This window comes from Idiotropiscis lumnitzeri, chromosome 13 (assembly GCF_059441095.1).
Source record: "Idiotropiscis lumnitzeri isolate Australia: NSW breed Sydney's pygmy pipehorse chromosome 13, RoL_Ilum_1.0, whole genome shotgun sequence".
Taxonomy (NCBI): Eukaryota; Metazoa; Chordata; class Actinopteri; order Syngnathiformes; family Syngnathidae; genus Idiotropiscis; species Idiotropiscis lumnitzeri.
Window position 1 is genome coordinate 2,568,776 of NC_142403.1, and position 21,248 is coordinate 2,590,023.

Below are 21,248 nucleotides of genomic sequence, written 5' to 3' on the forward strand. Positions count from 1 at the left end.
CATGTTGATGAATGCCTTTGTATTCGGTGACTTCCATTTACAGGACGCAGACCTTGGCCAAACATAAAACCCCATAGGTCGCGGAGTCCAGATGGCTTGACATCAGATCTTTGTCCTTTTTATTGCTTAACTACTTGCTGTGGATTAATAAATCAAGATTCAAAATAGTCAGCTCCAGACTTGCACCACCACCTGCTGGTACCTGCTGCATAACCTTGACTTAATCACAACCTCCTTTTTACGCCACTTGTACAAAACACATTGTCAGAATGACACCAAGTAGGGGAAGGTGATTTATCCACTACTTTTTACAGATCACATTAAAGCATAAAGGATGGGGCAGGCCTTCTCAAATTTCCAGCACATTCACAGCAAATTGATTAAATTCCAAAGTTTATGGTCTTGTGGGGCCTTACAGCAGCTCTTTGAAAAGTTATAAATTCTGATGGGACTGACTGTTTGCATGTGAATCAGGCAGCAAAACTTAAACTTAAGTCAAATCCGCATGCAGCATATTTGACTCTCTTGCATTGGAGTGAAAATGAATTTTCAGCCCGCTAAGAAAATAACTGCTGATTTAAGTAGCCCCTCCAACCTCAGCTATTTAAATAATCAGAACCCACAGCTCATTTTCTCAGTGAACTGATGAATCACTCTACTAGACACACATAAGGGAAGTAATCTGTATGGTGATGAAGCGATACTGTTGGTAATATTTCAGACCATGCGCAAGAACTTGCTACGAAAACCTGTCACAGACCACAAAATCCGCACAGTTTAGGTGTCCTTGAGCAAGACACCACACCCTCAACTGTTTTAGCTAACATCACACTGATCACCACACACACATTTTATACGAGCAAAATTTTTTGGAGTTCAAATTCAAACTATCACTGATATTTCAACAAGTCCAACAATCAACTCAGATCCATGAAATAGACTTTGGCTGCATTCACATAGGTTGTCAAAGGACTTATGAACTCAACTCAATTATCAAAACTCAACTTTACTCAAATTTAACTTGAAAGACTCATAAACACACACCACGCTGTTTAGCACATTCATAACTTTTCTTAGATTATTATGTTTTTGTGATCACAAGGAGCCAAAATTGAAATCATAAATACATTTCAAGTTATTGCTCAGCCATACCTTGTACTACAGTATACTTGCACTTTCAACTCTTTGTGGTGCTGATAGAATCGGACCTGACTTTCAGCATTAATATCGAAGCCATCACTTTTTACAGCTTTTTACCACCTGAAAAACTAATCCAGACCCAAAGGTTGCCTGCTCCATGCAGCAGATCAAGAGAAGCTTAGCTATGCTTTTATCTCAAGTTGACTTGATTCTTGTAACGGTCTTCTGATTTGTCCCTCAAAAGAGTATCAAAAAGCTGCAGCTCATTCAGAAAGCTGCAGCTCAGGTCCTGACCAGAACAAAGAGATCAGAACATATTACTCCAGGCCTCAAGGTTTTGCACTGACTCTCACTCAGATGTAGGATAGATGTTAAAATTCTGATACTGATCTATAAATCACTGAATGGGTTGAATAGCAAATACATCAAAGGAGGACAAGATCCAGGGTGGCCCATTTTTCACTAACAAGCTCCGTTTATAGATTTTTTTTTTTATCATGAAACTGAAATTAAGTATCATTTGCTTTTTTATCCATTCATTTTGGAGAAATTAGGAAATACGCCTACTTTTAATGAGGAATATGGCGACGCCCCCCTCCGCCCTGCAAGAGTCATTAAAGGGACCGATTACAAATTCCCCATTGGAATTGTACTTTTATTGCTTATAAAATCTAAAAACGGTGATCAACTGGCCCCAAAATGCATGTGGACATACCTACCTATGACCACTTCAACATATCAAAAGGATAAACATCCCCATGGCTGATTTGTATGAGAATCAGAAAATGAGGAAGTGAACAGAGGTACATAGATTTTATTACTGATGTCACTTTTACATGCACACATATTATATAAGTGCCAATGTTAACATCAACTAAGCATCCCTTTAAGGAAATACTAATTGAACACAAACCCAGGTGAGCTATGAGGTCTGCAGGTTTCAAAGCAAACATGGAAAATGTGTAATTTAGCTTTTATGCTACACACAAATGGAATAAATTGTAAACAGAAGTGAAGTCAATCCCAAATAAAATAATCCAGGTTAAAAAAAAGTCATATTTTCTTTTCTTTTCCTTTGCTATTAAATTTCTGTAACTCATTTTTTTTTGTAAATATATTTAAATGTTGTCAATCAGTGTTCTTTCAAGTATTTCAATAAGCTACTTTTGTTCTCTTTGTTTTATGAATGTATCCAGCTGTTCTGTTGTAAATGCTTTTAGGTGCTGTGCTTTTGCCTGAGTGAAGCATATTGAGTTGCCTTGTGTATGAAATGTGCTACATATATTAAGTTGTCTTGACTTGCCGAAAGGTTGATATGCCAGAGTATCTCAGTGTTCCCCAAGCTTACTAAGGCTCTGTTCACATTATTGCCGATTTTTGATGATGTCTAGTCCTGATTGGAAACAAATGGGCAAGAAAGCAGAGGAATTGGAGAATGGGGCGTTTTATTAGGGGAGGGACGTGTGGTATTTGTGCGGCTCACATATATTCCCATCTAAAATGGATTGTATTTTAAAAATTAAATAATGGTGACGACGATAATAATAATGTGTTCAAGGAATTTATTTCTCAGATGATTCAGCGGCTTTAGTGATTGATATTGTCATATATATGAGTAAAATGCACTGACGCCATGCTCATGTCCACGGAGCTCAGAATTTGACAAGCGCTCCACCTACTATGCCAGACTTAGACATTATTTAGGCAGCTCTATTGTTTAGATGACTTTCTGCCACGAAAATGTCAGATGCAGCAGGTATATGTCAAAGGATACACCTTCGCTATGCCAGGTTGCCCAGCTTGGTGCAGAGCATTCAGCCAAATTCCCAAACTGGCAAAGCGAGCATTGCATCTGCACAAAAATCAGAACACATTTCCGCATGCACGATCTACAAAAATAGAGCTTATGCTCTGTTTGTGCTCCCACTCCAATGACAATTGACTATTGCACTTTTTTCAGAAGCAAAATAAAACTGCACAAACATTTTTTATAAGAACATAAAACCTGTGACTGTTGCTAGATAGAGCACTTTAGCACTGATAGAGGAGCATGTTTTCACAGTCATCAGTTTTTGCAGTTATTGCTGTCCCTAACATCCAAGCCATAATGGCTCTAAATGGCGAAGTGATATTTTTGAGTTGGCTATAATTCCTCACCATGTAACCATGTGTTAAAAGGTAAAACGATTTTCACAAAGCATGTAGTGAAGACATTAATAGGATTCAGTTCATCAGAAATATATCTTTATTGTTTAATATTCGTCTCAGATCATTTTGTTCACGATCCAAGGTTGGTCAGACATTTACGATATGATGATGTATAAATCCATCAATGCATGCATTAAGATATAACTGTCAATATAATTATGATAGTTGGAGTCTAAATTGTACACGCATTTTGATTTTGTTTTGAGTCAGATTAGACTTTGACCTAGACAGCCAAACAAATAAACCGCTGACTCCTTGCATTTATTGTATTGTGTGTTGGTGCTCTGTGGAACAAGAAAAAAAGTGAAATCACTGATAGGAAGCAAAAACAGCTAATTATGAAACCGATCCATATGTTACAATAATGGTGACTGAGATTGGTTGATAGTTTTTGCAGCTTTATTCAAAATCATGTCATGTCAGACAGGATATATGGATCTCATCACTCATATTTATAGAGCTTCCATTAACTCACTCACTTTATCTGTCCTGTTGGCTCCGGGAAAGAACATTGCAAATGATCTCACAATTTTCAGCACTCATTATTATTGCACTGTAATCTAAACTGGAAGTATTCTTTTAGTTTATCCGCAACAGGTCAAGGTGCTATTGTATCTTCCGATAAAAGAGAGAGAGAGAACAAATCTGTGGATGCTGAGTGTGACAAATGCATACACGCTTTGCTACATGTAAAATTCGGTTCTTGTTCAAACAACAGAAAGTCTATATAGTCCTGTAAATTAGGGTCAACGTCAACCCCTTTCCTTTCCTTTTTGTTCCCTCTCCAAACAATCAATAGAGTCGAGAAAGCTCAATAGTTATTCATGCTTAGAAACGTCTCATCCTCCATCAATCAATCACACGCTTCAACTAACAATCTTGATGAAGACATACAATATTTGCTGTTACATTTCCATGAGATTATTATATTTTCTATTATTATTATTATTATTATTGTTATTATTTTCTTCCCAAATCATGTGGGTAAAACTGAAACTAACGCATAGTTGAGTAAAGAGTCTTTGATTTCATTGCGCTGAGCAGCCACCCTCCCAAAGAAATTAAATAAGATATTAAGTTTACAGGTATCAACAGAACTCTGCAATGCTATTTTATCACTGTTTAATGATCCAACTGGTTTTCTTTACATTACAAAACATTTTCCAAATGATTTAAAATGTGAATAATTTGCAGACCTGCATGCATTGAACCCGATTTGAATGTGTGACTTGTCCCCAATTTGATTTGCCTCTGATTGATTTTGACAGAACTGTTTCATAGTTAGCTCACATGTTCTAGGCAAGAGAAATATAGAAATTGCTAAGTCATCAGTTTGGAGATTCTTCACAATACAGGAGAGAAAACATCTGATGTTGTGTAAAACTGTTGTAGTATAAGTATTTTAACATTCCAGGTTCCTTAAATGTATCAGTTTGTCTTACATTGACTTGAACAGAATGTATCGCACTACACAATATATTATTTAAAAACGCCCTGCAGCTCAGGTGGAAACTAAAAGGACTGCTCACCTGTCCCATGAGAGCTGAGAAGCAACGAGGAGATCAGCACGACAATCCTAGGCAGTCTCATGCTCCTCAGAGGCATATTGAAAGCACGTTACCGCGCGCAATATCAGCCCTGACTGAGTGGGGAGAGTCCTCTCCTCTCCTCAACTCTCCCGTTTGCTGCCTTTCTCTCCTCCAGCTACACTAGGTCACTCAGTCTGATGGTGCGGGCAGGAAGAAAAGGGGAAGATCTCACACCGTCTGCACTCCGTGAAGTGATGGGGAGGATGATAAAGAGAAAAAATATTATCAAGGGGGGATGGTCAGTAAGGAGAGGTGTGGGGTGTGTGTGTGTGTGTGTGTGTATATATTGGTGCGGGGGTGGTTTCCAGACTATTACAGTTCTTCAGCACAGTGCAGTGACAAGTTGAGGATTATTATTATTTTGGGGATTCACTTTTAATGTAATTCTTCTGTTCACTTACTCTTCTTAGAGTTTTTTTTTTATTTCATCTGTTTGGGGCATCAGGAATTGAGAGAATATACTTAGCAGCAACCCTTGATTGAAACTGCATGAAACTAGCTAGTAATATTGCACATTGACAATTTCCATTTTGATGGATGATGGGGGGAAACGTTTAGCAATATTAAATCTGTTCACAACAACTCCATGAGGACCTGGCATCTCGCCGCCCAGCACAGTGCAGCCAGTCTGACTTTTTCCATCTATGACACAAGGATTAGAAGATTTGTGGCCCGTTTTTTTACACATAGGACAAATGAGGTTTCTGGTGTGAGAGAGAGGGAGAGGTTGTGGAGAACATCCTGCACTTGTTAATCCTCAGGCTCAGGGGTCTCCACGTACGGTGCTCGTGAGCCCCTATCTAGCCTGTTTATATGTTCCTCATTTGAACACAACTGATTCAAATGACCTCATCAGCAAACTTTGCACAATCCTGAGAATGCCATTAAAATATTTTTAAAATGCTAAATATTAGAATTTATTCAATGAAATGATCCAGAGGGAGCGGGATTGTCCCATGCTGGTATCATCCATCCATCCATTCATTTTCAGGACCGCTTCTCCTCACTAGGGTCGGGGGGGTGCTGGAGTCTATCCCAGCTATCTTCGGGCAGTAGGCGGAGGACACCCTGAATTGATTGCCAGCCAATTGCAGGGCACACAGAGACAAACAACCATCCGCGCTCACACTCATACCTAGGGGTAATTTACCTGCCATACATGTTTTTGGAATGTGGGAGGAAACTGGAGTACCCGGAGGAAACCCACGCAAGCATGGGGAGAAGATGCAAACTCCACACAGGATGGCCGGAGCCGGGATTGAACCCACGACCGATGATGTCTCTCACTGTGAGACCATCGTGCTAACCAGTCGGGCCACCGTGGCGCCCTGCTGGTATCATATGATCAATAAAATTACCATGTCCGCAGACCGCTAAATCTGTTTGCCTGCACCTCAATTGAATAGACCATTTGTGCAACTAGCCAGTCTAAAATGTAGTCTAATTTTTGTCACCAAATTTTGAGATGCGCAGGGCGTGGTGGAACGCCCAGTGAGGCGTAGCTCATCTACCAAATTCACAAACACACTGAGCTACACCACTGCCCCAGCAACAAATTGAGCATACAGCTGTTTTCATGCCAAGCGCAGACTACTCTCTGTCACAAAATTTACAAGTGTGTCATGGCTAGTCTGCTTTGTGCTCCGGCATGTCCAGATCAGCGCAAACAAGCTAGACTAGACTTGCGCTGACAAGAAAATGAAGTTACGCCCGTATTTATACCGAGCGCACGGGCGCCCAATATGTTTTCCTTTTAGTTTATGATCAGCAGTTATTGGATAGAAATGGAAAATGAAATCAAATTTCATTGTTATTGCACATGTCACAAGTACAAATCATCGAACATTTTTTTATTATTAAAACCGGCCCCCTGTTTGCCGTCACCTTACCGTGGTGGAGGGGTTTGCGTGTCCCAATGATCCTAGGAGCTAAGTTGTCGGGGGCTTTTGCCCCTGGTAGGGTCACCCATGGCAAACAGGTCCTAGGTGAGGGTCCAGACAAAGCACAGCTCACCACAGCCCCTTATGAAGCACAAAATTATTGGACCACGCCCGGATGCGGGTCACCGGGGCCCCCTCTGGAGCCAGGCCTGGAAGTGGGGCTCGTCTGCGAGCGCCTGGTGGCCGGGCCTGCACCCATGGGGCTCGGCCGGGCACAGCCCGAAAAGGCAACGTGGGTCCCCCTTCCCATGGGCTCACCACTTGTGGGAGGGGCCAAAGGGGTTGGGTGCCATGTGAGTCGGGCAGCGGCAAGAGGCAGGGAATATAAGGCATTTATTTCAGATTCAAGAAAATGTGGCTCCAGGAACTTAAGTTTGCCACTTCCAAAAAAAAAAAAAAACTGTAAAATATCTCCTGCAGAAATATATCCAGTGCTAAGCATTGAGTTAACATCTTTTACCTTATTTTTCTTAAATCAACGAGTTATCAGCCTAAAAAAAAACGGAAAGCCTAATTATTCAAGTAAAATAGGTCAACATGTTCAGTACACAATCAATGAAAATGGCTGTCCTCATGAAAAACTAATTCAAAATGAGCTTTGACACCACCTTTTCTTTTGAATATTTTTTTAACTTCTCTTAATGAGAAAATGAGTTTGTGACTGTCAGGGCTCGCCGTAAGGCGAGGAGGAGGTGGACCCAAAAGGCGAGGAGGCAGAGAGGTGAGTAACGTGAAGGGAATTTATTAACTGAAACAAACAAGGACAAACAACGTGGCATGGGGCTAGGGAACAAGGGCAACCAAAACGGGACTAATAGAAAAGGAGGGCGAGGAACAACACTGAGCGACATAAACGGGAACGAGGAGGGGAACGAGGAGGGGAACGAGGAGGGGAACAAGAGCATGAGCATGAACATGAACGTGAACAAAGCGTGGTCGTGACAGTCCGTAGTTGCGGCAATGACCCAACACTGAGTGGTAGGTCTGGGAGGCTTAAATAGTCTGTGTAATCAGGGGAGCAGATGGGGAACAGGTGCGTGATGAGGGTAACTGGGAACAGGTGCGTGGCTGGTGAGGAGGGAGTGCTGAGGGGGGAAACGCCCCACTCAGCCAAACAAACACAAGAGGCAAGGGAAAAGGAACGTGACCAAAACAATAACAAAAACACCTGACCAAACAATAACAGAAAGGCACATGGCAGGAAGGAGGGAAGAAAATAACAACAAACAATAACAAAACCCACATGCGTACGAAAACAATAACAAAGGCCTGTCATGCCCGACGCGGATCATGACAGTGACTGCCCTGCCAGTGACTTAATTCTGGGTTGGAACGGAGTCAGGGCCATTGGATTTGGTAGATTATTTCACACATCTGGCCTTTGTGTTTTCCTTTAAATAATGTTTGTGCAACCGTATTTAAGCACTCCTTCACAACTTCCCCATCACTGAGTGTTTTTTTATGTTTCCCCAATATCCATGATACTGTTAATGAACATTCGTTTGCATGCCGCTGGGCTGTAAACGAAAATGTAAAAATCTGTTATACTGCACTCGAAGTTCGATGTTTTTGCGTGCACTCACCTCAAACTTCAGCGGATAACTTTGCAAAAAGGGCGGTGCTTTGTTTCGTAGTGGCGCTTCGCAATGTTGCGACGGTTTCGGAGCATATGATGCACACTGGTTTTGAATCAGCTGCAGCCAGACCGAAACTAAATTTTTCGGCCTTGCTAACTTTTTAGCAAGGCATACTGTCAGCAGCACTCTCTTCCGGTCTGCTGCGCAATTGGCAGTGAATCATAAACAAAAGATTTGATTGGCTCAAATCAGTGACTGTTGGGGTCGCTGTCCGGCCGAGGCCGGAAGCGAAGAGTGAACTCCACAAACGCTGACCACAAGAAGAGTTTCAGACCAGATGTTTATTGGGGCCGACAGAGAACAATCAATCCATACTTCCACTAGGGCATGGACTAGGGAACAATATAGATTTAGATATATATTTATAATTACAAACGCCGCGAGCGACGAGAACAGAAAACGCTGGCGGACCGAGTCGCGCCAGGAAATCAAAACGAGGTTAAACTTAAAGCGCTTGCCAAGCAAGGATAAACTACAAAACGAGAATGGTCTTACCACAGAAGGGAAGGAAAAGTCCAAATAACGAAACCGAGAACCAAGGGCGAGCCGAAAAGTAGCTGAACAGAAAAGTACTATGAGCAAGCAAAACAAGACACGGAACAACATTGAGCAAACGTGAGCAGTAACTATGGTCATGAGCATTGCAGGAAAATTATCCGACGCCGAACGATCCTCGGCGACGGCTTAAGTAGTCCCATTAATCAGCAGGGGATGAGCGTCAGCTGCGCGGCTGGGTGCGTCTGCCCGGTGACGCGCGGCGGGGAGCACGCGAAGGGGACGCCCTCTGCTGGACAAAGAACAGACGGATCATGACAGTACCCCCCCTCTAACGGACGCCTCTCGGCGGCCCACCTGGTTTTGACGGATGAGTGATGTGGAAGTCGTGGATGAGAGATGGACTCAGGATCCAGGAGCGGGGGACCCACTGCCGCTCCTCCGGACCGTAGCCTTCCCAGTCGACCAAGTACTGGAAGCCCCTTCCCCTGCGCCTGGAGTCCAGAATCTCCCGAACCTTGTACGCTGGGCCACCGTCGATGATCTCAGGAGGAGGAGGTGGGGCGGATGGGGGAACCATGGAGCAGGTAGGTGCCGGCTTGATCAGGGAGACGTGGAACACCGGGTGAATTTTCATGGCGGGGGGCAGCTTCAGGCGAACGGAGACCGGGTTGATGATGGCCTCGATCTCGAACGGGCCCACGAATCTCGGGCCCAGTTTCCGGGAAGAGGCTGCGAGGTTGAGGTCCCGGGTCGACAGCCAGACTTGATCCCCGGCCTGGTAGGCGGGTGCCGGTCGCCGGCGACGGTCCGCGATCTGCCGGTTGCGTTGCGTGGTGCGGGAGAGCGCCGCCCTGGTCTCCCTCCACACCCGGTGAGCCCTCTTGAGGTGGTGCTGGACCGACGGTACCTCCGTAGCCCCCACCTGGGTCGGGAACAGTGGTGGCTGGTAGCCGTACGCCGTCATGAAGGGGGACCGCCCGGTTGCTGACGAAACCAGGGTGTTGTGGGCGTACTCGATCCAGGGTAGGTGGTTGGCCCTCTCCGACTGGCCGTTAGACTGAGGGTGGTATCCTGAAGACAGGCTCGGCGTGGCCCCCAGCGACTGGCAGAAGCGCTTCCAAATGCGCGAGATGAACTGGGAGCACGCGGAGGGGACGCCCTCTGCTGGACAAAGAACAGATCATGACAGTGACGCCTTTTCCGTATTATCTAGAATTGCAGCGCCAACGTTTGCGAATGCGCCCTGAAAAAAATTCATCATAGATTGGTGATGGGTCCGGTCCGAGTCCGGACCGCGGTCCGCCATTTCATGATGTCTGCTCTACAGGGTCCTTGAGGGTGCATGGGAGTTGGCGCAACCAGTCTACATGTGTTTTGTGGACTTGGAGAAGGCGTTCGACCGTGTGCAGCCTCCGCTGTGATGCGGACGCTGTATTGGTCTGTCGTGGTGAAGAGGGAGCTGAGCCAAAAGGCGAAGCTCTCGATTTACCGGTCGATCTACGTTCCTACCCTCACCTATGGTCACGAACTGTGGGTTGTGACTGAAAGAACAAGATCTCGGATACAAGCGGCCGAAATGAGTTTCCTCCGCAAGGTGTCTGGGCTCTCCCTTAGAGATAGGGTGAGAAGCTCGGCCATCCGAGAGGGACTCAGTGTCAAGCCGTAGTAGAGAGGAGCCAGATGAGGTGGCTCGGGCATCTGATTAGGATGCCTCCTGGACGCCTCCGTGGTGAGGTGTTCCGGGCATGTCCCACCGGCAGGAGGCCCAGAGGACGACCCAGGACACGCTGGAGGGACTATGTCTCACGGCTGGCCTGGGAACGCCTGAGCATCCCTCCAGCAGAGCTGGAAGATGTGGCTGGGGAGCGGGAAGTCTGCGCTTCGCTGCTGAAGCTGCTGCCCCGCGACCCGACCCCGGATAAGCGAGGGATAATGGATGGATGGATGGATATTATAACCGGTCCAAGAAACATGAAAAGACAGTGACACCCAACAGGGGGAGCCAGAAATCGAAAGCTGACAGGTCACCAAACGGCTCCCAGATTTCTTAGAGTAGTAATAAAAAAATAATAGAATACTTTGCACAAATTCTGGGCATTGAGTTGTGTGTCCATATGAGTGTGTATGTGCAAGTCTGTGGCTTGTTCCCACCCAACTCCTGGAAGACGTCATCTCTGCGGACTGATGCCGCGACCACGTTGACCTGGAGATGTCGTCAGGGACTCCAGATTCACTTGTAAGGGTCACAGGCGAAGAAGAGGTGGTTGATGCTCATGGCTGGCCTGTACATTTCCCAAACCCACATCCAATCGAGAAACTCCAGGACCTTCATCTAGAAACTATTGTTGCATCAAACTCTGCCACAACGCACCAAAGAATGTCAATGAAAATGTATGCTTTGAATGAAGTCTGGCAGAAAATTTCGGTGACTGTAAATGTACTAATCTATAACTCAAATACAATAAGATGTGTTTTTTATTTTAAATGGAGTAATGAAACGCTCATATTCCCCTTATCAAGTGCATGAGTTTTCAGAAAAAAGATTTAACATCATCATCATGGAGAGATGTTTAGGCTTGAGCTATGAGGTGTTTCTAAGTCACCAGAGAAATTTACTGCCGCATTAGTGTGTCACTTTACAATAAACGTATTATAGCGCAGCACTGTGACAGCACAAGATTAAATGTCCTCATACGGGGCTTTACTTTAAGGGAGGATTAGTTGGTAAAGTTATTTCCTCTCTGAAATTTGGATGTTACAGTGAAGGATATAGCATTCTGCACAAGCTGTTAAAGACTAAATATAGTAGACGGAATAGATGGGCACCCTATTTTGCCATTGTTACGCCCAAGTTCATTTGTGTATCAAGTCTGCGCAGGTGTTTCCAATTTGATGGCATTAGAGGCTGAGTCCCTTTAAAAGCGGACCTGTGATGACAGCAAAGAGAGGAGGAAACAGCGATCTCTCTCTCCCTCCATCTACACGGACCCAAGTAAAATGTTTGTAAGGCATATGCAGATTGAGTAGGGGTGAACTGCCATGTTTTGTTGCTACTTTTCTAACGTGTAAGTGAGTAAGGGCGCTCAGACATTGTTGTTTTGTTCAAGTGCATGTTTAGGCTACAGTTTATATTTTCCAAGATAGTAATGTTTTGTTTGTTGTTTTGGCCTTGTTTCACCCTGAAGACTTTTTGGGTCTGTTCTTTGTTTATGGAAAGCTCAGAAACAGTTAATGTGTAAATGTAAATAAATTAATCACTTTCATGAGCACTCTTAAGAGTTTTGGGGCTGGCTGCTTGGGACTTGAGGAAGTTGGGAACCCCGGCTTCATGTTATGTCCTGGACACCCGTAGAGCGGGGATAACAGCCATTCCGTCCTCCGTCCACAACCTGAGCCCCCTTCCGTCCTTATACTTTCGTCCTTTTCCATAAAAATAATCATTGTCCTTTTAAAACGACTCTGTCCTTGTATTTAACCCAATGCGCGCATGAAGAGAGGTTTCAAAATTCGCTACAAAACACCTGAGTAAAAGTCACAATAGCAATAATTAGCCACAATAATGAATTTGTACTTAACGTATGCTATATTGTGATGCTCACGGGGCAGTGAGGGACAGTTGCTTTTTTATTATTGTAAACAACAGAATTAGCTTATTTAATTATGCTCATTTGTCAACAATTAAAACTAAAGTTATTACACTACAGCAAACTGGATAGCATATTCACAAATGATGAAACAATAAATGAATGATTGAAGAAATATAATTGACACAAAACATGCATTTTAAATGCTATTTATATGCTTTAGTGTCACAAAGCATGTTGGGAGAGAATTATACCTTCCTAGACACTTGTCACATGAGGCATATTCACTGATGAGCTTGGACCGCACTGTAGAGATGTCTGTATTTATTGAGCTTTGTCCCTTTACTCAAATTAAACGCAACTTAAAATGCAATTTTGGTTCTCAATTGCTTCTTCACTCAGCCCATGTGGGAGAGAGAGAGAGAGAGAGAGCAAGAGGAAAGAGAGAGAGCCAGTACATTACAAGATTTCATTCTTTTCCGAGTGCAAATGTTTGAATTCTATGCACATGGTAAGAGGTTGGAGGAAAACCCACTTGCAGCCTTATTTATCTGTCCTTTTTACAGAACTTCTAGTCCTGCATCTCCCGCCCCAAAAATGGGAGTCCGTCTGGGACCGACCGTTCCATCCCATGGACGAAATGCCCATCTCTGGTAGACGGTGTGCCAACTGTCACACAACAATGGTCCAAAAACCGTCAACTTCAGTTTCATATAGAGTGGAAATAGTAGAACACAAGTCCTAAGCAGTAAGAACAGTGGGGGCTATGGTTCTCCATCATTTGACTTTTGATTACAATGTACTTCCATCACAATGTTCATCATGATTACATACAAAAGAGCATACGCTGTTAGGAAAATTAACTGGGTACTATGGCGCATGTGGAAAGGACAACGGCTCAGAAGAGGCCTATATGAGAGGAGGCACTGCAGTGTGTAGAGTGGAGTAAAACAACTCACATGCACGCACACAGGCTACAAAAGTATCCCTCATGTCTTTCCCAACTGAGAGCACGTAAAAGGACTCTTATTGTCTCAAGTGCATTACATAAACATTATGTGAGACTCTTAAAATGTGTGAATAACAATATTCTCTTGCTTGTTTAGAAATAAAACAGTAACAAGACATTTTTCACCCATAATCACAGGTTATCATATAATCCACTGTTCTCTTCTGAATATTAATTAAAAATTTGTGATTATAGATTACCAGAATATATTAAAGTGGACAGTTTTTTTATTGTGTCATGTATTGCATAACTAAACAACAGTTCATGAACCCAAATATTTTTCTATAAAGCAATACAGTGTAGTTTAGCGTTTAACTAATTTAACTATGACAAATTTAACATTGTGTCACATGAGGAAGGATTTGGACCCAGCACGGAAGTAAAAAAGTAAAGTCTTTTGATACAAAAATTCTAAGTAAAAACAGAGCAGGGCTAGACTCAGAAGACATGGAGGAAAGCTGACTTTCTCACGTGTGGAAACGTGTCATTGAGTAACTCGAACCCCTGAGATAATTTGCATTTATTTAAGACCTTTTTTGTGATGACTAAAATCTCCGATTGTGGAGCTTTTTTTTTTCCATGTCAGCCAGGCTACATCACAGTGGGGAGGCGAGCATTGTAAGAAATATTGTTTGCTGGCTTGGTTTGTCATGTTCTATTCTCACCGAGTGTCTAAAACTGTGAATAAATGCCACCAAAATCGATATGCACATTCCTACTCATGTCTTGTTCAACCTGTGAAAATATAACCAAATCTGCGCAATATTTTGTATTTTTTACATCAAATGTGAGCTCTATACAGAGAAACCATTATCACTGCCACGTTTTTATCTTTTTTTTTTTAAATGGTTAAAAAAAAAAAAAATTACACGGGAGGTGGACAATAGTAGGAGTGTGCATATGAATTTTGGTATTGATTGCTTGTAGTTTTTGGACATATAGAAATGCTATTTTGTTATGTCTCCATAAGCAGTCTCCTGTGACTTGGTGAGGCTGAATTAGCTTTTGACAGCTAAACAGTCAGGTTCACAGATGAAATCAACTTTCTCATCGTGCAGACATGATGCGCCTTTTCTGGGACGCCTGCCGCCGCTCATGCAATTAAGCAGGAGTAGCTTCACGCTGCCACTGGTCAGCCAGTCAACCAAAGACTCAACAAGAGTACAGGCAGCGTGGCGCTCCAGCCATAGTCAGGAGAACGTTATTTCAGTCCAACCAGAGATTCAGCTCGGCGTTGTGGTGCGAGTGCGCGTCAATTTTGGATATAGTCCTCGCAATTAAGCCCAGGAGGTCGTTTTTTCACAACGCTGTATGGCAAGCGCTCGGTAATGAGTGGCTGATTAGACTAAATGGACGAATGGACGTTGAAAAGAGATGGTTCTCCGTGTAGCGGGAAGCTCTGTGCCCTCTGGCTGCGTTTCCCACTGCCGTGTCTTGGTGACTTTTGAAAAGAAAACAGTCAGATGTGACAGAAACTGCACCTAAGTTGCAAGTTGGCTGCTCATTTCTTGCTCTTTGACGGTAAGTCAGCCATGGAAAGGCTCATCATTTTGTAAGACGTTGAAGTGAGCCTAATTAGAGATGTCCACATACATTTGGGGGTCGGTCGGTCTCATTATTTTGACAATATTAGCAATGTATTTAGAATGATTTTGAATAGACAAATAGTCTCAGGTTCCTCTCGTAACTCCCACAAAGACATGGAGAGAGTGGACGGCGGTGAGGCCATATCGCCCATTTCCAGGAGGCGGTTTTAAAGTTGTTAGTTTTTTATTGATTTTTGGAATCTGAAACCTTTATTTGGCAAAACTTTGAAAAAAACAAAAAAATTTGTAAATATGATTTTATATTTGTATCACAAATGATACCACCATTTTGTGCCATTCTGACGTTCAAATTATATGACAAAAACATCCGTATTTTAGTTTGGAAAACTTTCACTTTTAACAGTAACTCTTTTGTTTGATTATAAAATGTAGTAACTATGAAAGAAATGTGGACTTTTAAACGACATAGTTGGGCTCTTTTGTCAAATGCCAACCTAGGTTTTCCTTTTATTATGGACAACATTAACCATGACAACAGCAGTACAGACAAAAATTAACATTAGCCTAAATGTTTTCAAATTGCAACTGTGACACTATGACACCTAATACAGAAGCGACATCTTCTGGTTTTGAAGCTCTATTTGTACTTGTATTTGTATTTTTACAGAGCAGACCACATATCCAGATGATCCACACCACCCAAGAATTTGTTGAATGGTTCCATAATGGACGGTTTGGGATTGTTCTCACAGCTTTTTTGAGCAGAGACCTCACAATTCATCGTTTATTATTCTTTGCATCTTCAAACACACTGAGGTTGAGGTCAAAATGCAGCAATGTGAGCAATTTAACAAATCGATCTTGCACCATCACATCAGCAACTTTGGAGCACTTGGTTTCCATTTCCCAATTGACTCTGACATTAGGCATCTGTACCAAACCTCTAAACATGGACATGACAAGGACCTGCTCGTTTTCTTGGGCATTTGTGTTGACTGACATTCCTCTTTTTTGGAAACGGAACAAGTTTGTTCAGTAGCAGACCATTTCAAATACACGTAAGGTGTAAACTCGGCCCTTTCTTCAATGGCATCATCAGCACGTTCAAAAATTGAACATCTGGCGGGTAAATTATGCCTTTTGCAATCGATACGCCTTCTTTTTCACTTTCTTTTACTGCAGATTTTTTTTTTCCTTTTGGCTAGTATTACTGTTGGACCCCCTTTCACCTGTGCTCCTCTGATCACCTCTTTGTCGAAATGGGCAGTTGCATGTGTCTTTATCCTCTCTTTACTTCTTCCAAATCTTTTGTTGTCTGTGATGTTGTTTGGCTGTCTTCTTCTTCTTCAAGTCTCTGGTCAGATATTCCATCTTCTTCATTGTTACTAGAATAGCGTTCTTCATCAGTGGGGATCCAATCCTTATGTAACAGTTCCTCATCTGGAGACAATAACTCTTCTATGTCACTTGGATTGCTATCAAGGAAGTGAAGGACATCTTCAGCACTGTAAAACTGCTCCACCATCTAAAATACAGAAATATAGGTTTATTGTCTGTTTAATACAACAATTTGGTTTAAACATCACATTTTAAACAGTAATTGGTGTAATTGATTGATTAAAACATTTGTATAATGCACAGTAATGAATATAATTTATACTGTACCAAGAAAAAAAACCTGATATTGACAAATGGGCATTTACCACCAAATTCAGCTTTTCATCTGTAGTAAAAAATTTGAACATGCATTTTCTGCATGCTTTTACTTTATATAAAGTGCAAAAAAATAAGCAATTATAACTTGCTTTGACAGATTAAGTTCTTGTGAACAAATGTCAGGAAAAAAAATCTAAGAAAATCTCACAGTAAAAGCTTCAAAATTACGAAATTTTTTACCTTGATTCAGCGAGTTTTGAATTCATTGAACCAGGCCATCTTGGATTGTCCCTTGTACTGGGTCATAATTGTTGTTGTGAATAAATTAGCCACCAGAGGGTAAAAGACAAGTATCAGATTGTACATAAGAAGGTTTTGAGGAAAGTTTTTACCATAAGGTGATGCAATAAGGCTCAGAACCTCTTGAATCACATTTGATGCATTTGGCAATATAGGGTTCTTTAATCCTGCAGAAATAAAATCACCTTTATCATATTAAAAAATCTTTTGGTTCAGTTTTTATAATATTTTGCTTCCTTCATTGACAAAACTCTTCGGACTTCATTTACCTGTGAGGTCGACAAAATCATGCTGAAATTGTTGAAAGACTGTGTGAGATATTGAGTAACAGTGGCTAGCACTTCTATGAAAAACAAAACTGTGAATACAAATGATGCTATTCGTCTTTCTGATTATGTGTTGCAATAGCAGAAAGAATTGATCAAATTGGCCCACAATCACTGCAAATGTGGACATTTGCAGAGGCAAGTGAGAGAAAAGTAATATCTTGGTCGCTGTGAGATTGTTTTTTCTAATCTACACTGCTTGAACTGTTCACCTTTAAATTCTACCACAAACCTATCCCCTATACTCTCCTGTTTTTTTTTTTATTTGAGGAAGAGCTTACAAATTGTAGAGTTGGAAATGAGCTGTCCCACATATCGTGAGACAAAAACAGAGAAAAAGAAATGCAGCCAAAAATTTAATCCAGACGGGATGGCCCATTTTTCACTAAGAAGCTCAGTTTCTATATTTTTTGAACAGGAAACTGAAATTAGTTAGCATATTCTATTTTATCCATTCATTTTGGAGAAGTTAGGAAATAAGTGAAAACTTGAAAAACACCAACTTTTAATGAAGAATATGGCCACGCCCCCTTCCTCTCTCTCCATGCCTCGGTGGGAGTCACGAAAGGGACCAATTACAAACTCACCACTGGAAATCATTGTACTTTCATTGATTATATCGTCCAAAAACGCTGATCAATTGGCACCAAAATGCATGTGGACAAGAGATCAACATTTTGGTCTTTATTTCCATTTATTAACACCTGGATCTGATACACAGGGATGAGCAACTTAAAAGGGAAGTCAAATCAGAAATTCTCTTGGCAATAATATATTCTAGGCATACCTTCTAGTGTAAGCACAGTACTCTGATGAATATTGTGTTTGTAGTATATGAATTAAGAAGCAAAATCCACCTGTTTTTTATCCATCTCAGTAAGGAATGTGTATCAAGAAGATTTATTCGTTATTACTACTCTTAACCACACTACTCAAGCCGGTGCCTTAACGGTATTCTTATATATACTTTTGTTGTGACTGGATATTCCTTGATGTATCTTGACGTCTCAGTTGCGATGCAGTTGCCATGGTCCTCTGAGGTGGTACTACATGATGGTTAAAGCATTCTTCCGTGGTCGGACTTAACGATGATGAGGTGTTCGCTCAACATAATAGCGCACGAAAGCTGACAAAATTCCTACCGTCGTAATATCCCGCCGTGCTTATAGTTGCTCGAGCTACAATACAGGACCTAGGCAACACAAGTTTAGGAATATTATGACTAGGAATCCTGGGCGGTCACTCGTGTAGCGCTTTTCTTCCTTCGGTACTCAAAATGAGTCCTAGCTTCCAAACTTTGTGAGTTCACATGTTGCATGCCCTTGTAAACATTCAAAATATTTGAAATTCTCACTATGCGAGCCACAGCCTCGTTACCGTTTTACCTTGCAGTTCTTTACCGTCCCCCCGGCTTGTACTCTGGCTTTTTAGATGAATTTTCTGAATTTGTGCCTGATTTGGTAACGCATGCAGATAATATACTCATCATGGATGACTTTAACATTCACATGAAACTTCCGTTGGAACCACTTACCGTGGCATTTAACACAATAATTGTTACTTTTGGTTTCACACAGATCTTGTCAGGTTTCGCCGTTCGGCGAAGAGGGCGGGTGGACCCAAAGAGCGAGGAAGCAGGAGAAGGGTAAACTAAGGGAGTTTATTAAATAAATCTAACGAGGACAAACAACGGGGCGTGGACAAACAAACGTGGCAGGATGAAAAATAACAAGGACGCAACCAAAACGTGACTAACAGAAAAGGAAGACGAGGAACATAAGCCGGGGGCAAAACGCTGAGGGGCGTGACGGGAACGAGGACGTGAACAAGAGCATGAACTTGACAGGAGCAAACGTGGTCGTGGAAGTCCGGAAAGTGCGGCAGCAATTGCATAGGGCAGGTATAGCAGGGGCAATGTTCCGACAATGAGTTGTTGGGATGAGGCGTTTATATAGTCCAGTCATTAGGAGTGCGGATGGGCATCAGGTGTGTGAGCTGACGGGGAACAGGTGCGTGGCTGGTGAGGGCGAGGTGCTGAGGGGAAACGCCCCTACTCAGCAGATCAAAACAATAACAAGTGCACATGGCCGGGAGGTGAAGAAAACAATAACAAAACCGCATGAACATGAAAACAATAACAAAACCCCGGTCATGTCCGACGCGGATCATGACAGATCTTAGATGAAGTGTCACATACAAATACAAATACTTTATATTTGGCACTAATCTAATCAAATCTAATCTAATCAAATCTAATCTAATCTAATATGTTTTAGCATCCTCAAATGTAGTGGTATTACCATATACTACTGCTATGTCTGACCATTACTTCATTAAATTTTAAGTCCTGGCTCCTGACATAGTTCTGACCACAATCGAAGCTATCATAGCCGCAATATTAGTTCTTCAAGCACCACTGCACTCTTGGAGCTACTCCTTCTGGCAACCGCTTCTTTTCCCAATTATATTCGTTCGATTGATTATCCCACAAACAACTTTAATGCCACTCTGTTAAATGCACTTGACTCCGTAGCACCTTTAAAATGAAAACTCATCAAAAGAGGCTGACTCCGTGGTTTATAGTGGAAACAAGCATACTTAAACTCTCATGTAGGAAGCACAAATGGCGTGCGACTAAACTAGAGGTCTTCCATCAGATGTGGTGCAATAGTTTACTAATGTACAAAGAAGCACTCGATTTAGCCAAAACTAATTACTTCTCTTGATTAATTGTTCTAAATAAAAACAATACAAAACATTTATTTGCTACAGTGGCAATGCTAGCACAACAGCTGCTGACCCCTGATTGCGCTTCCTATTCCGATCACGATTTCACACAATTCATTGCACAGAAGATTGAGCGCATTCAGGACAAGATTAAGGACACTGTTCCGAAAACCCCCTTGAATTTTGCGATCACTGATGTTAATAGGGGCGTTTTGGCTGATAACTGTCTGACAACTATATCTCATTTTAAAAAAGTATCTCTGAAAGCTTAACAAAACTGGTTAGTGCGGCAACACTGACAATTTGCTCGATAGACTTCCTGGCTAACTCATTAAAGAACTACCTTTGGACCCTCTCTCTTAAATATAATTGTTTGCTCACCACGGGGACAGTACCAGCATATTTTAGGACCGTTGTTATTCGACCCCGACTTAAGCGACCAAACTTCGACCCAGAGAGTCTCAGCAATTAGTTTCAAATCTCATGTTTATTGCAAAAATTCTTGAAATCGTCGAAGCATAACAACTTACTGAATATACGGATTTGCGTCAGTAACAGACAATTGGCATCAAGAACGTACTGCTACTTGACACGCAGGGGCAGCAGAAAGCAGACACAAAGTCAAATATTTATTGACACTGTATCTTTTGTATTTAATCTTCGTGTTGTTTTCTTTGGTTTTTATACCCGCTGTAACCACGCTGCCATTTTTGTGAATTTGGTGAAGTTTTTTACCATTTCTATGTTAGAATTTTCTAAATATTCTGTTTAAAGTACTTTGTTTAAATAAAGTTTATTGAAAGGGGTAAAAAAATGCCACACAGCCATATGTAAATAAAAACGAAAGACACACACACACAAAAACACCCCAAAACACACACTAACACACACACACATTCCTGTTTGGCTCTACAAGTGAGGTCCGGGTAACTCCAGATAAGAAGTGAGGACCACCCTTTCTGCTATGTTTAGAAAAGAAGTAATCTTCTATTTGGACACTAGGTGCCACCCTAAATGCATTTTCCACTTTAATTTCTTTAAAAAACAAAGCTAAAACATTTCTAATTTTTACCAAAGTCCATGCAGG

The 21,248-nt window shown here is 42.0% G+C and overlaps 1 protein-coding gene and 1 pseudogene across 4 annotated transcripts in view; one reads left to right on the top strand and one right to left on the bottom strand.

The window, feature by feature from the left end:
* Positions 1-5,072, bottom strand: part of LOC148324034 (contactin-associated protein-like 4) — a 118,643-nt gene extending 113,571 nt beyond the window's left edge. For all 4 annotated transcript variants that reach the window (XM_088312557.1, XM_088312556.1, XM_088312555.1 and 1 more), the window contains exon 1: positions 4,878-5,072. In XM_088312557.1, coding sequence (XP_088168683.1) covers positions 4,878-4,953 — 76 coding nt within the window. In that variant the 5' untranslated portion in view covers positions 4,954-5,072. The remainder of the gene's footprint in view (positions 1-4,877) is intronic.
* An 8,032-nt stretch (positions 5,073-13,104) lies between these two features.
* LOC148324035 (uncharacterized) lies at positions 13,105-20,433 on the top strand (annotated as a pseudogene).
* The last annotated feature ends 815 nt before the right edge of the window (positions 20,434-21,248 follow it).